This window comes from Delphinus delphis, chromosome 13, assembly GCF_949987515.2.
Source record: "Delphinus delphis chromosome 13, mDelDel1.2, whole genome shotgun sequence".
NCBI classification, from domain to species: domain Eukaryota; kingdom Metazoa; phylum Chordata; class Mammalia; order Artiodactyla; family Delphinidae; genus Delphinus; species Delphinus delphis.
Genome location: NC_082695.1, coordinates 39,957,081 through 39,980,027, shown reverse-complemented (window position 1 = coordinate 39,980,027; position 22,947 = coordinate 39,957,081). Strand labels below are relative to the sequence as shown.

Genomic DNA, 22,947 nt, shown 5'->3' with positions numbered 1-22,947 from the left:
ACAGCATGAGCCTTTTAACAGCTTTATCCTCAGTGAAAGGAATTCCAGGGGTGGGTGGACAGGCTGCTTTACGCCCTGAAATCACAGCATGCCCACAGCCGCCAAACCATCCCCACAGAAAGCTGGCCCAGTTTTTCCAGCAATGGACCATGTCTTCTCCAGGCTATGATTACAGACCCGTTTGGGGGACAAAATAAGTATTTCAGGTAGCCAAACTGCAAGCTAATGGTGCAAGTCTCTCTTCTCTAGGATAATATGTCGAGCAAGAAATTTCAGCAGAGAACATGCTTTAGTAAATAAGCTCCAATTGTTCTCCAAAGTAAGCAATAACTCTTAGCAAGAGCAGCAATGATGGTAGGAAGAGGTACAACGTGGGCGAGAAGGGGTCTTTTGAAAGAATGCCTTGAGGAGGTGTTATGAGTCATGATATGCACGCTTAGGATAAATCCCTATATATTTAGAAATGAACCCTCTCTCAGCTGTCAACACACGATTATCCTACTGTCACTGGAAACATTTAGGGGCAAAAGAAAAAATATTGGGGAATGAAATAGTACAATAGCTAATGAGGCCTTATAATTAAAGGATATATTTGCTCAAGGGAAAACGAATGTATCACATCAGTTCTGAAAGGAAATAGCTTAGTAAAAGCAGGTTCTTTGTCAGTTACGTATTGTAAAAGGAAAATTATAACCTGGCACGCTCTTCAGACAGCATTTAATGCTTGGTCATTCTGCTTGACTCTGAGCTTCTCTGTGACAACCCACTTAAAAAGAAGAAGAATTGAAAGCTGAACCTTAGCCAGCTTGCAAAGTCCGAGTGTTTTCTATAGAATCTCACTGTACTTCTCAAAGTGACTCAGAAATATCATTAACGCTATAAAATAAGAAATGCTTCTATATGAATATACAAATCTTTCAGGCTTAGAATAATCATGAAGTCAGGTAAAATACGTCTTGACAGTTTATTCTAAGTGTTAACCAAATGTATGACTGGAACAAAAACAGTAATTATATTTTTTTACTGTTTCATCAATATACTACTTGTCTTCATCTACATCCCATTTTGTTTAAGAAAAAAGAGTTGGGAGGGATTTAGAACCCTAAGTCCTAAAGGACGTACAGAAAACAGGAATATGAAATTACCCAAGAGCAAAAACAAACAAACAAAAGGAGTGAAAGGAAAATGATCAATAGTGATGAAATCTTGAGCCCACAGTGAAGTTTGCACACAAAATACGGGTCATGAAGTTCTATACACTTGCACAGTGTAGCCATAAATTTGCTTTTAGTAGCCAATATAAATAGGGAAACAGGATCCCAGTGTCCATATGTTTTGTTTAGTTTTGTTTTTTAATGCCCCCAAAGCAGCACAATTATTTCAGGGACTAAAGGGATTTCTCAAATGGATCTTCTTAGGGGAACACTCTGGAAGGTGATGGACAACATCCTGAGAGAGGGACATGGTTCTAACCAAACACACCCCACCCCCACCCCCCGCCCAGGGGCCATAGAGGTTCATAGAACTGGAGCAGGGACAGAACGGGAGCATCACGTGCAACATATCACACAGCACCTAAGGTCGGCTCTGCAGCCAGACTGCACATGTGCCAACCCTGTGTCTACTGAGTGCTCACCTGTGACCATTAGTCATAGGGTCAGGAGGCTACAGAACAGCCCTGAGCTCCTGTTTCCTCTTCTAGGAAACGGGAACCTACCCTACAAGGTTGTAGTGAGGATGAAATGAGTTAATACTTGAAAAGTGCTTAGAACGGTTTCCAGCATAGGAAGGATGTTAGCATTAAATTCACATTATAGCTGCCATAGAACTTAACGTTCTCAATTCTAAATTATTCATCTTGTGAAGCAAGGTGTTATTCCTGTTGCTTCATCTTGTGAAGCAGATGTTGAAGAATTTTCTAAGACTCATAAGCGGATCTACCACAAGGAAAAGGGCAACAGACCTTCTTACCACCTATTTTTTCTGAACGTTTCAATGAATACTCTAAATGTAAGTGACCAAGAATCCAACTTTTTCATTATGTCTTCAATATGCTCCAAATTGCAAGGGATAAATATTTTACTACCTGTTGCATATGTATGGCTTTTGGTGTATGAGGGACATGTGTACACTGGACAGATATAGTAAGGAACTCTCTGGACACTCATTCATTCATACATTAAACATACATTCACTGAGTTATTTCTGTGTACCAGGCATTCTCTATAGGACGGAACACAATACTGTTCCTTATTTCATGGTCATAATTCAACTGAGCCCTCTTCCTCTCTTCCTCTCTCTCTCTCTCTCTCTCTCTCTCTCTCTCTCCACACACACACACACACACACACACACTTACATTATATGTACTTTCTAAAAATTTACAGTTAGTCACCTCCTCAATAATTCCCTTTCATTCTTTCAGAGATGACAACTGGGGGGATTTTGGTCACTTTCAACCGGTCAAAAAGCATCCTTCGAAAGTCAGAGCGCTGGTGTCACTAGAGCCCCAGTGGGAGACGGAGGACCTACTAGAATGAAGTACTTGAGGAGACTTTCATAAAGCAGCTTTCTACAAAGGAGTGAGCAGGGGTGACAGCTAAGAGCATCTGAGTGCCGTTCCCACCCTGGACCTGCAGGGCAAGGACAGGAAGCTGAGACACAGCTGTTGCTGTAGGAGCCAAGCGACTCAGTAGAAGCACTGAGATCCTGCAGTGGGTGGGGGACAGACACCCCAGCCTCACCCTCCTCCCGCCCTCTGAGCTGAGCACGTGCGTGCACATCCCACTGGCCAGACTCTGCCAGACGCCCAAGGGCAGGGAGAATATAGATTCTGCCCGTGAAGGTCAGCTGCTTCGGGCACTGAGCAGGGTGGAGGGTGGATGGAGGGAGGGGAGGGAGACCATCCCGGTCACAGGGGGACTCGAGGCTACAGTCTTAGACAATTAGCAAACACACCTTGACCTGCGTAACAAAGTCTGAGCCAGAGAAGAGACTCGTGGTCACAGAAAGGAGAAGCAGACTTTCCAGGGACAGCATCAATAATGCTGAAGAAAAATGACAGTTCATGGTCTAGAGCAGCGCTGCTCAGAGTGTGGTCCATGGACTGCTTGTGACTCATCCACAGTGAAACAGGGACAGAAACCAAGGGTGAGCACTGAGAAACCTTCATAACAATTGGAAAGAACAAGTTGGCATCGATTGAATCTGATTTTATTAAATGAGGCTTATATTTTGTATGTCTTTAGACTTTATTTTTCAATTCATTTTTCTAAGAATTTGTTTTTATTGTATTTTACAAAGGTACTGGTCTGTGACAGCTTAGAAATGTTTTTTTTAAAAAAATGGGTCCCTTGTAACAGACGGTTTGAGGAGCCCTGGTCTAAGCAGTGCTTCTCGAATCTTCATGTGCCCTTGGATTGGGCGGTGGTTTTTGCAGCCTTGGGGAGAGTAGGGGGCTCACACGGATGGAGGAAGTGACAAGAGAAGGGAGGAGAGCAGAATCTAGGGCTGAGTGGAGGCTGGCTGGGAGAGTAATAAAAGGAGTTCAAACCATAGCAACCTAGCAACGGGGGCAAGCCGGGCAGCCCGGGCAACTTGTCAAACCCACCTGTCCTAAACACCAGACGCTTCCAGGTCCAGCCCTGCCCAGGCCGCGCAGAGCTGGGGAGATACCCTCGCCCTGAAACAGAGGGATTTGCAAAATGGCTGCGCTCTACCCAGTCTCCCTGCCCTGGCCTCCCTCCACAGTAAGGAGGCTGGACTCTGCCTTCCTTGTGGTCCACCTGACCTCAGCCAGGCCCTGGGCTCTGCTCTCTCACCCTGATGCTACCTACCCCCTGGCTCCACCCACCTGCATCCTCTGATAGAGACATCAGCCTGATTTCGTGCTGCTGGGCCCCCCCAGATGGTGGTGAAGCAGGACGAGGTCCCGAAGCAGGAGGAGGGCGCTGCGTCTCCCCGCCCCTGGTGTGCCCCCTCCATCTCGCTGGAGCTCCTGGGACACCGTGTGCTTAGAACCGGCCATGCGGGGACGGCGAGAGGCTGCTGGGCCAGGGTGATTGCGAGAGACAGAGGAAAGACCCCAATGTTCATTCCGGTTATTCCGCAATGTTGAGCAACTGTAAAGGTAAACATGCAATCTCATCGCTCAGGGTGCTTAAAGTATGTGGCACAGAGCTCGTCATGCATGATGTGCTGAATCGGGAAATTCCTACACTGCAGGACATTGCCGTTAGTGGTTTGAGAGTTAAAGAGAGGAGTGCAAATAGCACTGGAGCTTGCTGTTGAGTTAGAGAGACCAAGGAGCGAGCATGAAGCGTCTCACCTGCAGGCTGCATGCCAAGGAGACCTCGCAAGGAAGAGTGGCAGGAACTTCGGGATGGGATGGGGGCGTGTGAAGCCAGGCCCCTCTGGTCTGGAGGGAGCTGCAGAGGTCCCAGGAGGTAGGATGTCCATGCTGCCCACGTCGTGAGGCCTTGGGAGGCTGGGCCAGTGGGTACGGCTGGAGCCAGGCAGGGAGCCTGGTCCTGGTGGAGCCCTAACCCTCCCACCTGGCTCCTCGGGCCACCACTCTGGGGCTGGGAGGGGCGGCCGGGGACACGCACAGCACCCCTCCTGAAGGCGGGCAGGAAAACCAGGTGGTGGTTTGATTTGGGTCTAGTTTTTCTCTAAAGGAAGGAAATGCAATGGAAGAACGGAAAGTGAAAAGCACAGAAACAGGACTAGGGAAAGGAGAGGCTTCAGGAAGAAAAGAGTAAAGGAAAATGTCTCGTGGCACAGGAAGGCTCCAGGGCCACCAGCGGAAAGAGGGGCAGAGGCTCTGGTGCGGGCCCTGAAGGACGGCGGGCAGAGGAGGGAAGGCGCCGGGGCCAGGGATGCCCCGAGACGTTACGTTTAATACAAGCTCTCGTTGGAACCCTTGTGAAGAATTCATGAAATTCAGTTTTTCCTTATATATGCTTGCCATTAATAGTAATAGGAAAACTGCCATGATTTAAAGCTAAAATATGCCTGAAATCACGAAAGTTTCACAAGGGAAGAAACAGTTTTCAAGACTAGCTAAAGAATAAAAGAGGCTCTTTTTTAAAAAATTCCATTTACTGGACATTTCTCTGATTCTGTTGGCATTTAAAGATCTCTAGCAGGCCAACCTCATTGAGGGATGAAATGGTCATATCTGGGGGATGGAGGGCATCAGGAAAGCTCCAAGTAAGCTTTTCCATCAATACCTCCAATCCCACCGGGAATAACTGTGCCTATTGCCCTCTCTGTATTGAATTCTTCTTCTTTCCCCAAAAAGAGAGATTTTCCCAATCGTCTTTACTGTCTTTCTAACTCTAAAAGTAATACATGTTCAGTGAAAAAAATACAGATATAATAGCTAACATGGACTGAGTTCTCGTAGTGCGTGAGGCATAATTTTAAGAGCTTTTCTGTATGACCTTATTAATTCCTCACAACAATCCTATGAGGGTGGTTCTAGATTCATCCCCACATCTCAGATGAAGAAACTGACCCCGAGACATTAACTAAGAGGACCCAGTGTCACACAGCTGGAAAGTTCTGGAGCCAGATTGGTACCTATGTAATAACCCAGAGCCATGCATCTGAATCACACTGTAAAAGAGATTCACAGAAGAAAGTAAAAATCAATAATTGCTCCATCCAGAAAAAGCACTCAGCATTTTAGATTCCCTCTTTCCTGACTTTTTGCTTTGCTTATACACACAAAAAAAAGGAAATCATACCACGCTATGATTTTTTTTTTTTTTTTCCTTCACACTATAGCACGAACATACGTCAGATCAACAACGACCCCCTCTGTGGCATCCTTCCAATGGTTGCCAATTAATCCATTCAATGAATCAGTCCCCTTTTACTGGACGTGAGACGGTTTCCCACGTTATATAATTATAAACAATGCTCCCAAGAATATCTTTGCTCAAACATTTTAAGCACTTATTTCATTATTTCCTGAGGATAAATTCCTAGAAGTACTAGTTCCATGGCAAACGTAGATAATAATTTTTTAAGATGCAAACATTCTGGGAAGACGTAACATCAGTACTGAGCTTCCAGAACTTTACTGTGAATATATTTATAGATCCTTCACTCACTTGGAAGAGATAAGGCAGTGTAAGCTTATTGGAAGCCTAGAAAAGGAGAGAAGGAGGGGTGTCAATGACAATTTCTCTAAGTAATGATAGTACTAGTCTATGTCTGCCTAGTGCTTCACAAGGGTCAAAGCACGTTCACCAACACTGTTCACAAGCATCTCCAGCCATAGCAGGGAGTCCTCCCCACACACACGGGGGAGGGCCTGCCAGCACACTCCAGCCTGCCCGGGTTCTATGCCTCAGTCAGTCTCCTCTCCACCCTGCCCATCCCGCTGGGGCCAAAGGCTGGCACGGCAGCCTGGGTCCTTCCCAAGAAACCAAGTGGCTCTCCTTCTGGTCAATTCCCAGTTCCACAGAACTCAATACTGGTGCCTTGGCATGCCATCTTCCTCCTATCTTCTTAACTGCATGGCCAGTCCTCAAAGAAAGAGGATTAACCTTTTCTAGAAGGTACCAAGGGCTTTGTTTCTGTTTATTTTTCTCTCGTCAGCATAAGCCATGATCCGGGGAGTTTTCAAGAAATGAACCCCGGTGCATGTTTGCCGTCTAGCTCTTTGAGAGACGAATTTGATGGGGGCCGACCCACAGCCGGCGGGCTACCCCCTCTAGTGCCTCTTCCTGGACTGTAGACCTCACCCTCCCACGGGAGGCCAAACCCTGGTTATCACCCTTCCTGACAAGAAAGATCCCTCTGACCACTCTGCAGTGGCCTTAATCCTGACACACAGCTGAACACCAGAGTCACAATGGTGTGAGACTCAGGGTGACCTGGTAAGAGTCCCAAGAGGTCCCAAGAGGTCACTGTGACCTCTGTTTAGCACTTTATCATATTAACATATATTCATAGAGAGGTTGGGAGAAAATTCCAGTAGAAAAATGTTGCTGCTTTCCAGTACAATTCCTATCCCTGCTTCTGATTCTTGGTTTTATGTTGTCTGACTACAGCCTACTGAATGTTTTGGAAGGAAACATATTTAAGTCATTTTCTGTTATGTCTGTTATACTTGTGGTGCTGGTTATGTGGGAACTAGCAAATGTAAATAGGGATATTTAAAAAATAGAGCCCAGCTGTTCATGGTTAGAGCAAGACACAAAATCAAATGGGATACTATAAAAGGAATAGTATTGAAATGTTTCTTTCCATTTAATTCATCATGTATTGAGGATGTAGGACCTTCCAGGACTTTGTGTGTGTGTGTGTGTGTGTGTGTGTGTGTGTGTGTGTGTGTGGTACGCGGGCCTCTCACTGTTGTGGCCTCTGCCGTTGCAGAGCACAGGCTCCAGACGCGCAGGCTCAGCGGCCATGGCTCACGGGCCCAGCCGCTCCACGGCACGTGGGATCTTCCCGGACCGGGGCACGAACCCGTGTCCCCTGCTTCAGCAGGCAGACTCTCAACCACTGCGTCACCAGGGAAGTCCCCTTCCAGGACTTTTAAGGCCCATGGAGAAAAAGAAGACTATGATACGCTCCTTGACCTTAAAGGAGCTCACGGTGTACCAAGCCTTCGTGACAGAGCATAGCAACTGCCTCAGAGTAAACAGAAACAGAAGGGAGGGAAGCAAGCAGTCAGGGAAGGTTTCCAGCAGGCGATAACCTGAGTTACCTTGGGAAGGAGGTAGTCAGACCAGGTGGTGAGCGTGAACAGCACCCAAACAAGGCCACAAAGCAGGAAATGTCATGGAGTGTTTAGGGAACTACCAGTAGGTCCCTACTGATGTGACGTAGAGTCTGCAGGAGAAAGTGGCATCTAGAAAAGAGGCTGGTGAAAAGGCAGGAACTAGACTGTGAGGGGACTTATATGCCATGCCAAGAAACTTGGACTTTATTCTGAAAGTAATGGGGAGCCAACTAGAGGATGTTCATCAGGGAGAATGACACGTTTAAACCTTTGTTTTGCTCCGGAAGCAGTGAGAAAGATTGACAGGTAGATGCCCGGAAAACAGCCAACCTCAGTCATCTCTACTGTTTCTCAGCTCATCTTTCTGCACCATGAGTGACTGCAGAACTAGGGGAGGGACCTGAGAGCAGAGGCTGGGAGATGGGTTAGAAGGCTGGTGGACTAATCACAGGTAAAGCTGTCAAAGGACCAACTAGGGTAGCACGGTATTGATGAGAGGAGGAACGGGACTCCAGGATATTAAGAATCAAGACGTAATAATTAATCAGATGGTAAGGAGCAGCAGGAGGGGGAAATGCAAGAATGTGGAAGAGACTCAGTGAGTCGTATGCTGGTATACTGGCTCCTGGAAAGAAGCCTTGATGTGTAACATTGGCTAATTCCTGTGGTGTAAATGCTCCCACCACGGCCGATGTCAGTGGATACAGAGCTGGGAAGAGATACACAATCTCAGCTTTCACCACAGGTGGGAGCCACCTGCAGCACACAGAAGAGACTGCCTGGCTGACTAGAGAGCTTGCTTCCCTTCTAGAGCAACAGCTGGACTACGTTTCCTGCCTTCTCTGTAGTTACTCAGTCTATGTCTTTGAACCATTGTTTGGAGCGGGTGACCAGGCCAGGATCGGTTACGCTTCAACTCTTCGTGAATGAGAAATAAACTAGCATTGTGTTTAGCCACCAGCATCAGATCTATCTGTTTCAATCTTAAGTAACCTTAGGTAATAATCTTAAGTAATACATGGAGTAAATGTTAATTCAACTTTATGGCTTGAAGAAATGGGTAGATGGTAGAAAAATATATTGAGAAAAAAGAATACATCAATTGAGGAAAAAAATACTGAAAACAACCAACATGGCCAGAGAATACACTGTTTTTAGGTCAGAAACTATTTCCCAGGCATTATTTTCTATAGTAGTGTTTAGAGATCTTGGAATCTATCCACAAACATACATTACCGACGTTGTATGGGATAGTGATTCAGAGAACTAAGCAAGGTTGACATCTCAGGATTCTATCCTGTTGCTGTGGATCCACTTAGCTTCTTTGAGTTTTTTATACATAAAAAGAAAATGCCAGGACTTCCCTCGTGGCGCAGTGGTTGAGTGTCCGCCTGCCGATGCAGGGGACACGGGTTCGTGCCCCGGTCCGGGAAGATCCCACATGCCGCAGAGCGGCTGGGCCCGTGAGCCATGGCCGCTGAGCCTGCGCGTCTGGAGCCTGTGCTCCGCAACGGGAGAGGCCACAACAGTGAGAGGCCCGCGTACCGCAAAAAAATAAAAAAAAGAAAGAAAAAGAAAATGCCAGACTGCCAGATTCTTCCTAATGTGTAAGTTCCTTAAAAAGCACTTCAAAGGCAAATTGCCATTTTTAGGTTATTACAGTAGCATAAAGGATAAAACTGCATCCCTAGTAGCTCAGGAGATTTTATCAGTCCCTATTTTTCTACCCACTAACAAATTATTTGCTTTCAAGGGTTGAGTCTCATGATTATATGTTCATTAATAGAATATTTATTAATTATAAATTTGCTCTGAATAAGACATGTATCTTGTGTTATTCCTCTAAAATACTTAAGTGATGTTGCAAAGAGACCCAAGTATTATAAGTGGAACCAATTATCTAGTTAATTACAGGGCCAATGCTGGTCCACTCCCACCCAGAGATTTGGTCTCACAGCAATATGCTTCCACTGGTACTACATGCCCGGGAAATTCAGACCGACCCTGAGTCATCCTTGGCTCATTCTACATTCACTTGACAAATATTTATTGAGCATCTACTATGTGCTGAACACTATGCAAGATGTTGGGAGCAGAATATCATGTAGTGAACACAAGGAGACATTGTCCCTGGCTTCCTGAAGCTTACAGGCTAGAGAATTCCTAGAAATTCTAGAAATTCTAGAAGACTGCGTCAAATCCAACAGTCATCCACTTTCTGGATTGAACTGTATCCACCCAGAGACCCAACTGAGTCAGACTCTTAATGACCCAGGCAACCCGAGAACCAATTTAATCCCCCAAACCACACACTCAGCAAGAATCAGAAAGTAGCCCAGGCCTTCCTCCCATCTGAGTCAGAAGTGACAAGGGCTACAAAGAATGTTTTGGATTCATCCACCGAAGTCTCATAAAAGTCGAAGAGGACAAGGGAAAAAAAAAAAAAAGCTCGTAGAAGGCATCTGAATACTAAATTCACTCTCAGATGCATCTGGACCCTGAGGAGTTCACAATCTATGCGGAGTTCATGAAAAAATAGGTAGACTAATGGGCAATTTCTCTGTGACCTATTGTTTTTCTTTAAAAGTTATAATGCTGTTTCCTTCATTACTCTTAATCTGAGAGCTTTAGAAACATTTTTCTGGATTTTCTACTTACTGCATTTTAAATAACTTGTTCATAGTATTTGCTTGTGTGGACACCTAGTGGGGTTTCTGGACCTCAGTCTTGGCCCCTTTCTTCCCTGTCTTAGTTTGGGTCCTCTCTAAAACCAATTCTGGGGCTTCCCTGGTGGCTCAGTGGTTAAGAATCCGCCTGTCAATGCAGGGGACACGGGTTTGAGCCCTGGTCTGGGAAGATCCCATGTGCCACGGCGCAACTCAGCCCGTGCGCCACAACTACTGAGCCCGTGTGCCACAACTACTGAAGCCTGTGCACCTAGAGCCCGTGCTCTGCAACAAGAGAAGCCACCACAATGAGAAGCCCGCGCATCGCAACAAAGAGTAGCCCCCGCTCGCCGCAACTAGAGAAAGCCTGCGCGCAGCAACAAAAACCCAACACAGCCAAAAATAAATACATAAATAACTTTAAAAAAAAATAAATAAAACCAATTCTGAGATAAAGACTTGGGTACAGGTAGTTGATCTGGGAGTTGATCTCAAGAAGTATAAATTGGGAGAGGGACACAGAGGAGGGAGAAAAGCCAATGACTGAGGTGTTAATAGGCAGATTCCACCAGGGCCAACTGGGGCTCCGTCCTGGTGGAGACTCTGAAGAACTGTGAAGAAAGCTCCTCGGAATTGTCCCAAGAAGAGGCAGGGAAATGAGGGGATTTTCCACCAACTCCTGTCTCTTCTGGGCTGAGGGTTGCCTTGGGGGCATTAAATCCTGCACTTCACGGCTAGCTACTCTAAACACGGGCTAAGAAAACTCCCAGGGCCTGGAAAGAGCCCTCAGGCAGGAAGCAGGGAGTCAGGTGGAGGCCCTGGAGATGGTACATGTGTGAACGGGCACAGGAGCTGTGGTCCAGGCTGCCCACTCAGAGGTCCTGGAGGGCTGAGGGCAGGGTCTGCCCTCACAGCCTTTGCCTCTAACAAGGCCCAAAGGACTGTCTTATCTACGGTAAGATAAGATAAGGGGTCTTATCCAGCCAGGCCCCTTTCCCCAGCAACCCTGCAGAACAGGGCGCAAAGGCATCTTTTCATACCTCCAGCCTCTAAGGCAAACATTCATTCCTTTTGCGGTGGGGGGGGGGAGGGGTGTTTGTTTGCTTTGTCTTTGTTTATTTCTACTACTAATAGGTTAAAAACAGTACTCTTGAGGGCATGACAAGTTGTGTAAAAGCCTTAAAATTCTTCTTGAGATGGTTTTTCTGTTGTTCCCTGGAACCCATGAGTCAGGCTTGTTCTGCTGGGGATCCTGTCTTGCCCCTGTGCTGGTCCTCCTCTTCCTTCCCACCTGAGATCCAGCCCCTCCCAACCTCCCGGCCACCTTGACTTCAAGGGACCATGAGAACCCCTGCCTTACCCACATTCACGTGTTTTTCCTTATATCTCACCCTGGGGGAGGAAAAGCAGAGTGAATATAGGGAGTCCACAGAGTAAGGTTCGTTGTGATTCTGAAGGAAATCCAGGAGCGTAACTCAAGCCCATTGCTACACCTTCTTATCTCACAGCGGGGGATGGCCAGAGGTCATGCCCCACCAGGAAGAAAGAAATGTACTTACATTCCAAAAATTCCCCTTTTAAAAACCGGACATCCACATTTTGCTTCAAATGTCAAAATAAACTCATTATACTTGGCCAGACAAGATGAAAGTTTCCAGTAACACATTCTGTTCTTATTCTATAGCCTGAAACTGATTAGTAATATATAATGTAATGAACTTGAACAGCCCCAGAATATGCCACTGCCCCTGGAGAACTGCAGAACCTTCCTACGTTTGCCACCTTGTAAGGAGGAAAACTGCCCTTCAAGATCAAGTCCTGAAGGCAACGTTCTCACTTGTCAAACTGTGTTGGCCAAGAAAAATAACAATGAAAAGCACCAAGCAGTCCAAAACACAACAGAAAAAAGTAACCACCTCGCGACAACGTAAGCTGTCAAACTGACTGCAGCACATCAAAGTCAAATTCCAGTTCTCAATAGCTAGAAAAAAAGTGGTTTCGTAATAACAAGTTCATGGCCTATATTTTATTTCCCAACCATGCATCAAGATTTGTACTTCCTTAAGTCAGAAGGAGAAAGACAAATACCATATGATATCACTTATATGTGAATCTAAAATATGACACATATTAACCTATCTATGAAACAGGAACAGAATCATGGACATAGAGAACAGACTGGTGGTTGCCAAGTGGGAAAGGGTTGGGGGAGGGATGCAGCAGGAGGTTGGGGTTAGCAGATGTAAGCTTTTATATACAGGATGGATAAACAACAAGGTCCTACTGTATAGCACACAGAACTATATTCAATATCCTATGATAAACCATAGTGGAAAAGAATATTAAAGAAAGAATGTATATATATGTATAACTGAATCACTCTGCTGTACAGCAGTAATTAACACAACATTGTAAATCAACTATACTTCAATTAAAAAATAAATTTAAAAAACTAAGAAAAAGAAAGATTTGCACTTCCTAAATCTAAGGTCTGTAGGTCGCTATTCAATTATGAAATCTAACCTCTCAGTGACACTTTCATGGTTAATTCCAGCAAAAAGGAGAAAATACAGATCCCACTACTGGGGCATAAAATATGATTCTTACAAGATAAAACATGCTTGTTAAAGCACGTGTTGCTCCAACACAAGGAAAAAGAAACATCCTCAGTCTGACATAATGTATATTGCGTTCCCTGCTTCTAGACTTTTCTAGAGTATTTTCTATGGGATTACATACAGTATTTTCTAGAGGAGCAGAAGTTAGGAGTCGGTCTGTTTTAATAATGAGTGTTTACTAAAGTTCACTTTGTTTTATTAAATAAAAACTTACTTAAAAACCACCAGCCTGAAGAGGTTTAAAAACAAAGTAGTCAACTCATTCAAACCTCACGGCAATCCTATGAGGCGAGCACTAGTATCATCTGACTTTATAAATGTGGAAACTGCAAGAGAGAGCAGTGAAGTCTGTGGCTCAGGGTCACACAGAGAGTAAGCAGTGCCTCAGGGCATGGACCGGGGTGGGCTGACCCTAGGACCCACACTCCCAGCCACCTACAGAGGAGCATCCCAGCCAGGATGGAGGTGGGTGGGCACAGTCTTCATGAAGATGTTTACCATGGCTCATGTCTGTCAGCAACCAGCAAATTACTAAACTGTTCCTACGCTGGTGTTTTTTTAATTCATCTATCTTATTTAAGGATATTTAGATACATCAAAAGGGTACTTTTAAAAGGTAGGTTTTTTGTTTTTTTGGGTTTTTTTGCGGTATGCGGGCCTCTCACTGTTGTGGCCTCTCCCGTTGCGGAGCAACAGGCCCCAGACGCGCAGGCTCAGCGGCCATGGCTCACGGGCCCAGCCGCTCCGCGGCATGTGGGATCTTCCCGGACCGGGGCACGAACCCGTGTCCCCTGCATCGGCAGGCGGACTCTCAACCACTGCGCCACCAGGGAAGCCCAAAAGGTAGGTTTTTTAAAAAAAATAGCCTTAAGGGAAAAAGAGCAAATCCACAGGGCACTGGTATGTTCAGTAAACATCACTTAATGGGTTAAAATTCCCAGCTAACTACAGAAATCCTCAGTTTAAAAAGTGGTATGACAGGTAAATCCTAGTCATTATAGGCAAAATCTCTACTGAATTAATGCTAGAAGGATAAGACTAATTCATGGTTGAAACTGGGGTTATGGAGTCTTTCACACCATGACGGATCTCCCTGAATTATCTCAGATGCAAACTGACGGTGAAAATATTCTCAGGAGAGGCCTGATTTAACAAAACATATGGGCAGAAGAGGTGGAAAACCCTTCTATCACCAAACTGAAGACAGCACGTTCATTGGAAGGAATCTCAGTATCATTCGATTTCCAGTCTGTGGGATGCATTTCCCTTTTGTATTTCTTATGTATCCCAAACACCAAGAATAGCACATAGTAGGTACTCAAGAAATATTTGTTGAAGGAATAGGGTGAAATATATGAGAGGCATTGCCTGGTCTGAAGGAGGGAAAAAGAAGGTGCATTAATTTTCTGCTGCTGTTTAACAAATTACTGCAAACTTAGTGGCATAAAACACCACCATTTATTATCTTGTGGTTCTTTACGTCAGGAGTCTGGGCATGATGCAGCCAGGTTCTCTGCCCAGGGTCAAGGCTGCTATCAAGGTAATCACCAAATGCCTGGGAAGACCCACTTCCGAGTTGCACATGTTGTTAGCAGAATCCATATTCTTATGGTTCCTGAGGTTCCTGCTTTTTTTGCTGGCTGTTGGCTGGGGCCTCTCTCAGTTTCTAGAACTCACTCTTAGGTCCTTGCCATGTGGCCATCACCACAGGCAGCTTTCCCCTTCAAGGTCAGCAGGAAAATTTCTCATGTTTCAAATCTCTTTCTTGGGGTAGGGCTCAGTCACTTTTTTTGTTTGTTTTTGTTTTTGTTTTTTTGCGGTACGCGGGCCTCTCACTGCTGTGACCTCTCCCGTTGCGGAGCAACAGGCTCCGGACGCGCAGGCTCAGCGGCCATGGCTCACGGGCACAGCCGCTCCGCGGCATGCGGGATCCTCCCAGACCGGGGCACGAACCCGCGTCCCCTGCATCGGCAGGTGGACTCCCAACCACTGCGCCACCAGGGAAGCCCAGGGCTCAGTCACTTTTAAGAGCTCCCTTAATTAGGAGAGGTCCCTCAGGATAGTCTCCCTTTTGAGCAGCTGACTTGGGACCTTAAACGCATCTGCAAAATCCCTTCATCTTTGTCATATGATGCCACTTTATCACGGAAGTGACATCCATCGTATTTCTAGTGCTGTCCACAGTCAAAAGAGAGGGCCATGTACACCAGGAGGGAAGCATTGTGGGGACCATCTTAGCCTACCACAGGAGGACAGGTCTGAGTCAGGTACCCTCGTGGACCAGCTGGCCAAACAAGGACAAAAACTATGGTAGTCAGTGTCCACAGAGTCAGAATTTCCAGGAAGGAGAATGCTATAAAAACATCTCTGCTATACCCATGTTCATAGTAGCATTATTCACAATAGCATAAGGGCGGAAGCAACCCAAGTGCCCATTGATGGATGAATGGATAAACAAAATGTGATACCCATACAATGGAATATTATTCAGCCTTTAAAAGAAAGGAGGGGCTTCCCTGGTGGCGCAGTGGTTGAGGGTCCGCCTGCCGATGCAGGGGACACGGGTTCGTGCCCCGGTCCGGGAAGATCCCACATGCCGCGGAGCGGCTGGGCCCGTGAGCCATGGCCGCTGAGCCTGCGCGTCCGGAGCCTGTGCTCCGCAACGGGAGAGGCCACAACAGTGAGAGGCCCGCGTACCACAAAAAAAAAAAAAAAAAAAAAAAAAGAAAGGAAATTCTGACACATGCTGCAACATGGATGAACCCTGAAGACATTCTGCTAAGTGACACAAGCCAGTCACAAAAGGACAAATACGGTATGATTCCACTTATATGAGGTATCAAGGGTAGTCAAATTCATAGAGATAGAAGGTAGAAGGGGGAGTTAGTGTTTAATGAGTACACAGGGCCAGTTCTGCAAGATAAAAAAGAGTTCTGGAGATTGATTTCACAACCACATGAATCTGTTTAACACTGCTGAACTGTACACTTAAAAATGGCTAATATGGGCTTCCCTGGTGGCGCAATGGTTGAGAGTCCGCCTGCCGATGCAGCGGACACAGGTTCGTGCCCCAGTCCGGGAAGATCCCACATGCCGTGGACAGGCTGGGCCCGTGAGCCATGGCCGCTGAGCCTGCGCGTCCGGAGCCTGTGCTCCGCAACGGGAGAGGCCACAGCAGTGAGAGGCCCGCGTACCGCAAAAAAAAAAAAAAAAAAAAAAGGCTAATATGTTAAACTTTATGTTATATGTACTCTACCACTGCCAAAAATACCTTTGCCAATGATACTACTTACAACTATTTTTTAACTCATTTAATAGACGGGTATGGGTGTCTGCCTCGTGACACGCACTGTGCTGGGTGACAAGGGACACAAATATTAATGTAACAGGTTTCACAGTGATTAGTGAACTGAAACTGAAGTTTGTTTTTAAAATAATCATTATTATATCAGAAATAACCACAGAGGATATATGTATATGTATGACTGATTCACTTTGCGGTACAGCAGAAACTAACACAACATTGTAAATCAACTATACTCCAATAAAAAATTAAGTAAAGAAAGAAATAACCACAGAAACAATGATCCAAACTAATTTTTCCTCATTCCAGATGAAATGCCCCAACTCACCTGCCCCAGATCCAAGGTGACGTTGACTTTGTTGTATTGTGTGCCTGAGGAGAGAGGAGGGCTTTGCCACCACAGTTCAGATCCATCAATTGCGTTGGTGATGGGGTGTGCTTTCCTGGGGTCCTCAGAATTGCAATAGTCACAGAACTGGCCCTGAAATAATAAAGCTCTCGTTTTATTGTCAAGTAGTTTTTTCTTATCAATTTAGTAGAAGAGGTAATTGAAACAAAGACCGTTTTCTATAGCTTAGAGAATTCAGCTATTGAATTTCATCATAATGTTTTCTGAAGACAGTAGTAAGGCTTTCTCTTTTTCGTTCAGTCTTAAACCATATCACCTGTTTATACCTCTGTTTATCATGTTTCTAGGATACACATTATATTTATCTTCCATCAGTTAGAGTTATGTTTTTCTTGTCTTGTATGACACTTTAAGAAGAGCCTGTTGTGTCTGAGATGCAATGATGTTCTCCTTCAGAAAATCCTTTTTGCTGTTTGCATCCTCCTCTGCAAGTTCTGTGTCAAGCCCTGGGATACAGAGAGGATCCCTGCTCACAGCCCCAGTGGAGGTGATAAGCATACAAGTAACCATAAAGGAAGTAGGTTTGGCAAGAGTGTAGAGTGCTGGGTCTAAGGCAGGGTGGAAGAGGTGGGATTTCAGCTGCCTGTGAGGATGGAGAGGAGGTTGGTAAGTGTCAGTGAGCAGTCAACAAGGAAGGTGTTCCAGGTGGAGGAATGAGCACCAGCAAAGGCACAGAGACCAGCTGGTCCATTTGAACAAGAGCATAAGTAATGGAAAACTACACTTGAAAGGTAAGTGGGGGAGATGTGGCTGGGCTGTGGATACTGGAGTGAGAAGTCGGCAGTTAATTTAGTAGGTAAGTGGGAATCCTGGAGTGGTATTTATTTGATATTATCATCTCTACTGAATTCTGATTCTACTGATATCATCTCATCTTCTTACTGAATTACTCTTTTTCAGTAGGCAGATTCTCTTGATTCTATTTTGTTTTGTTTTATTTTGTTTTGTTTTTGTAATGAATTTTAGCACCATTACCACTCAAAAAGCTGAACATACGCCTTTCTTATATATTGAATATACTTTTAACTGGTTCAAAGCCTCGTGCTTACCCAGTAGTGGATGTCACATACTGAACTGCTTTGCTCCCCAATTAAATGATCTAAGGGCATAGCTACCACATAGGAGAGGGATAGAGAAGCAAACCTAGACCCGCAGCCCCTCCAGAAATGTGCTGTGAGAAAAGGGTAACTCTGCCCCAGACAAGCATCTTGGAAGTTAATTTTTTAATGCTCAAGGATAAATTCGATCCTGGTGTGGAACTAAATGTGTGGCCGAATGTTTTCATCGAGTGTGTTACAGAGGACTCTTTCATATGTGGTGATATATTATGTACAACTTTATCTTTTGACCCTTCATGAAGATACTTCTGTAACTCAGGAGCAGCACCGTGCGGTAAGCAGTCCCATCAGTTCACGAGCCCAGAGGCCACATGTGTCTTGCCTTCCCTATATCACTTCAGCCTAGAACGTCACAGAAGCCCAATAAAGGAATAAACCCCTCAGGGTTTTTCAAAAAATTGCTTGAGTTCTTTCTACAAAATTTTATTATTATAATAAGTATAATTGATAACTATTTAAGCTAGGACCTATTAACATTTATGAGTATTTTGCCCTTTAATGATTTGTATTTTTCCCATTTTCTCCCTAGAAATCATTTTACCAGTTTAATTATTTGGTGAGGGAATTAAATTGTTATTTCTTGAAGTTTAGAAGATTTACATGTGATAGAAGCAAATCTCCCCCAAGGATGATAATCTACATTCATCTCCATCTCCAGAGTATAGATATGAGGAGTGGAGATGTTCCTTTTTTGTTGTCATAGATGAATTAAGGACTTACCATTAGAAATAAAAGTTTACAATCTCTCAGTGGAAAATAAAGGTGAATACCTTTAAGAACTTGGAGCAAGGAATGAGTTCTTAAACAAGATTCAGAAAGCACTGACCACAAAGGAAGAGACAGATTTGACGACATTAAAATTAAGAACATTGGGTCCATCAACAGATGAATGGATAAAGATGTGGTATATATATACCACATACCGCAAAAAAAAAAAAAAAAAAAAAAACTATATAGAAAGGAAAGCAAAGGAAAAATTAATAAAGGATTCAGGATGATGGTTACCCCAGATTGAGAGAAAAAGAGAGATGGGAGGTGGGGAAATCATATGGTTAGACGTAAGTTATTGCTAAGGCCCTATTTTGAGTTTTGGTAGCAAGTTCATGGGTGCTTATTATATGATTAAAATTTTTTTTTGGCTGCACTGCACGGCATGCAGAATCTCAGTTCCCCGACCAGGGATCGAACCCGTGCCCCCTGCTGTGGAAGGGTGGAGTCTTAACCGCTGGACCACCAGAGAAGTCCCTTGTTATACTATTTAAAATCCATCCATCCACATACACATTAAGGCTTATCATGCAAGGACCAATGATGAAAGCATGTCTTAAACTGAGGGTCACGAACAATCGCTAATCTAATCTAATTCTGCACCTGAGGTCAAATATTTTTTAAATAACCATAAATAAATAAAAGCAGGACAAAAACTGGTAGAAGTCAGAGAAGAGGGGGACAGACAGAGAACAGAGAGGATTCTTACATCCTTGTGTTCAGTTATTCATCCATCCAGGCAACAAACCTGTACTGACCATGTACTCTGTATCAGAAGCTATTCCAGACAGAGATGAGAATATTGAAAGATAAACAAGACAAGGGACTCACGCTCTGAACTGTGTCAAAGCTACTATTAGCCTAGTCGTGTGGGAAACAGCAAATGTAACAGAAGGGGCTAGAAGGAAAGGGGACAAAACTGTTCAAATAAACAACAAAAGAGAGTAGAGATCCAAGGCTGGAGGTCCCCAGAGGACAAGCCAGTGTTTGCCCAGAAGCCCACGGAGTGACCTACCCTCATTTAGAAAGATGGAAAAAAAAATAGTCTCTCGTATTGCTCACATTTTTGATGATTCTCCTTAACCAAAAGCCTCTCATATATAATACTGTGCAACTGAATTCACAGCATAAACACTGTCTTGTTCTAAGAAACTAGAGGTTGATTACAGCACCACTCCCTAACATGACTTCTTTTATTGTCTGAACAGTCATTCATTTATTCAACTTTTCCAAATCGCCACCAGTGTGTGGAGCACTGTGTTGGATGCTGGGGTAAAAACAAAGGAACAAACGCTAAGAGCTGGACCCGGCCCCGGAAGAAATCCAGTGGGATAGAAGAGAAGTAACTCAAACACAACATGTCACCAGCAGGGGCTGGGATCAAGTGAGCGTGTGGGGCGTGGGAGCCCAGGAGAGACATGCCACGCCTTCCCTGCCGAATCTTCACCACATTCTCAGATGCGTATCAAATCAGGACCTAAAGACCCAGAAGTGAAGGCTCACGGAGGTGAAGGGCCTCACCTCAAACCACACAGCCGGGACGTGCAGGAACCAGGACCCGTGTGTGGGTCTGGCCACAGTCCTTACAGCTCAGAACGCTTTCCATCCTGGCCTGGCTGCTCTGGAAGCTGCATCAGAGCCCCATCTTAGATTTGGATGGAGTGTGAGGCCGCACTGCAATAGCAATTATGTGATTTTCCAAACACCTGCCCACGACCAGATGTGTGGGAAGAGATCCAGCTGAGGAGAGAACCCCGTCTGACAGAAGCTTAGCTGCACCCGTGCCCTGCGGCAGGCACAGAAAACACGGCAAGATCTAACCACGCTCACCCATCGACAGCCCTGTTTCATGATCACCACGTTTGCGCTACCGCGAACCCTCCTCCTCACCATCACTCACCGAGGCTCCTGAGGTTACGTGCCTTAAAGGCACTGTCTCAAGTGGCCAGACCCAAGCCAGCTGGAGCCCTGATGTGGAGAACATTCTGGAGTGTGCCCATTCCCAACTTGGGATTGCTCCTTTACCAAAACCTTGTTCAGAACGCTCTCCATTCTGAGAAGCACAAAGCACATGGGCGTGGTTACCTACCACTCAGACAAGCATCTTGTAAATGTCCTGAGCACCTAAACGTCTGCACAGGGTGGGGTGAAGGGCGACCACACAGCCCAGGAGAGCGCCCAGCTCTGCAGCCCACACACAGCTTTCACCCCACCAGAGGAGGCGCTTTGCCCTCTAGTGTGCCGGGTTCCTGAAGCAAGGGATTTGAGAGACCAAACAAGGGGCTGCAGGTTGGTTCCAGGTACGTATATTTTAATTTATTTATTTTTTATTTCTTTATCTTTGGCTGTGTTGGGTCTTCGTTGCTGCGTGCGGGCTTTCTCTAGTTGTGGCGAGCGGGGGCTGCTTTTCTTTGTGGTGCGCAGGCTTCTCATTGCAGTGGCTTCTCTTGTTGCAGAGCACGGGCTCTAGGCATGTGGGCTTCAGTAGTTGCAGATGTGGGCTCAGTAGCTGTGCCTGGCAGGCTCTAGAGCGCAGGCTCAGTAGTTGTGGTGCACGGGCTTAGTTGCTCAACAGCATGTGGGATCTTCCTGGACCAGGGCTCGAACCCGTGTCCCCTGCATTGACAGGCGTATTCTTAACCACTGTGCCACCAGGGAAGCCCAGGTATGTATTTTTTAAGGCAGATAAACAAACATCTGCAAAATTTATACCTATTACTCAAAAACTATGTCCACTCAGGTCAAATTACAGAGGGTTTTTCTTTTAATTTGTTTCAAAGAGATGCATTTTGGAGTAGAATGATGGAGGTCTAAATCCTGCCTCTACCGGTCACAGCTTCAAAATGTTAGTCAAAATATTTAGTCTCGGGCTTCCCTGGTGGCGCAGTGGTTGAGAATCCGGCTGCCGATGCAGGGGACACGGGTTCATACCCCGGTCCGGGAAGATCCCACGTGCCGCGGAGCGGCTAGGCCCGTGAGCCATGGCCACTGAGACTGCGTGTCCGGAGCCTGTGCTCCGCAACGGGAGAGGCCACAACAGTGAGAGGCCGCGTACCACAAAAAAAAAAAAAAAAAATTGTTTAGTCTCCTTTGGGTTCCATTTTCTCTTTGTTAAAACGGGCTAACACCACCAACCTTACGCAGTGATTTTGATGATTCAATGAGACGCCGTCCATAAAGTGATCACACCACCATCAGAACCACTGGAGTGTTTATCCATTCATCTGCTCATCAACACTTAGGTTGCTTCCATATCTTGGCAATTGTAAATAATGCTGCTCTGAACACTGAGGTGCATGTATCTTTTCAAATTAGTTTTTGCTTTTTTCAGATATATACCTAAGAGTGGAATTGCTGGGTCCTATGATAGTTCTATTTTTAGTTTTTGAGAAACCTCCATACTATTTTCCACAGTGGCTGCACCAATTTAGAGTCCCACCAACAGTGTACAAGTAAAACCCATCTTTTTAATGGTTTCCATATAATCCTCTTCCTTCTACTTCTCCCTCTATTCTCTTGTTCCCTATACGTAGTGTTGGCATATCACTGGCAATAAGGGGTCGCTTGGTACCTGCAGTTGCAGGTAAGTGGTCTGCTCACAAATAAACTCAGGTTTCTGAGGTGGGCCAGGCCACACTTAGGCCTGTCTGCTCAATGCCCCAAACCCAAAGCACTTCCTCTTTAGAGCTTCATCCCAAAGCCTAGATTTACAAAAGCAGCTCTGCCTTGACAGTTTATTCATCCAGCTGTCAACTATTGACCTGCTAAGGGCCAGATACTGTCCTCAGGAGAGAGTCTGACCTTGACCTGAGGCATTCCTCAAACCAAATATTTCCCTCTCAATTCCATTTCAGTTATTAATCTCCTTATGAAATAACTACACTCTTTTTTTTTTTTTTTTTGTGGTACGCGGCCCTCCCACCACCCCGGCCTCCCCCGTTGCAGAGCACAGGCTCTGGACGTGCAGGCCCAGTGGCCACGGCCCACGGGTCCAGCCACTCCACGGCACGCGGGTTCCCCCAGACCGGGGCATGAACCTGCGTCCCCTGCATCGGCAGGCGGACTCCCAACCACTGCGCCACCAGGGAAGCCCTACTACACTCTTTACCACTTTATTTTCTCATTGTCCTAATGCCCTCAACTCTTTCATTCATCCTTTTAAAATTTTATCAGTCACCTAAATTCTTTTGAGAACCAGAAAGGGAATACATACGTACAAAAATAAAATGAAGTATTTATAAATTCTGGAAAGTGGTCTCACTCAGAGATAACATTCAAAACATACAAAAACGAGGGCAGCGTGGCTTTCTGAGTTCCTAGAAACAC

At 45.4% G+C, this 22,947-nt stretch overlaps 1 protein-coding gene across 1 annotated transcript in view; it reads right to left on the bottom strand.

The window, feature by feature from the left end:
• The window catches only part of LAMA3 (laminin subunit alpha 3), a 241,905-nt gene that overhangs the window by 206,259 nt on the left and 12,699 nt on the right, over positions 1 to 22,947 (bottom strand). The window contains exon 2 of the mRNA XM_060028799.1: positions 16,655 to 16,807. Within this exon, the coding sequence (XP_059884782.1) occupies positions 16,655 to 16,807 (153 nt within the window). The remainder of the gene's footprint in view (positions 1 to 16,654; positions 16,808 to 22,947) is intronic.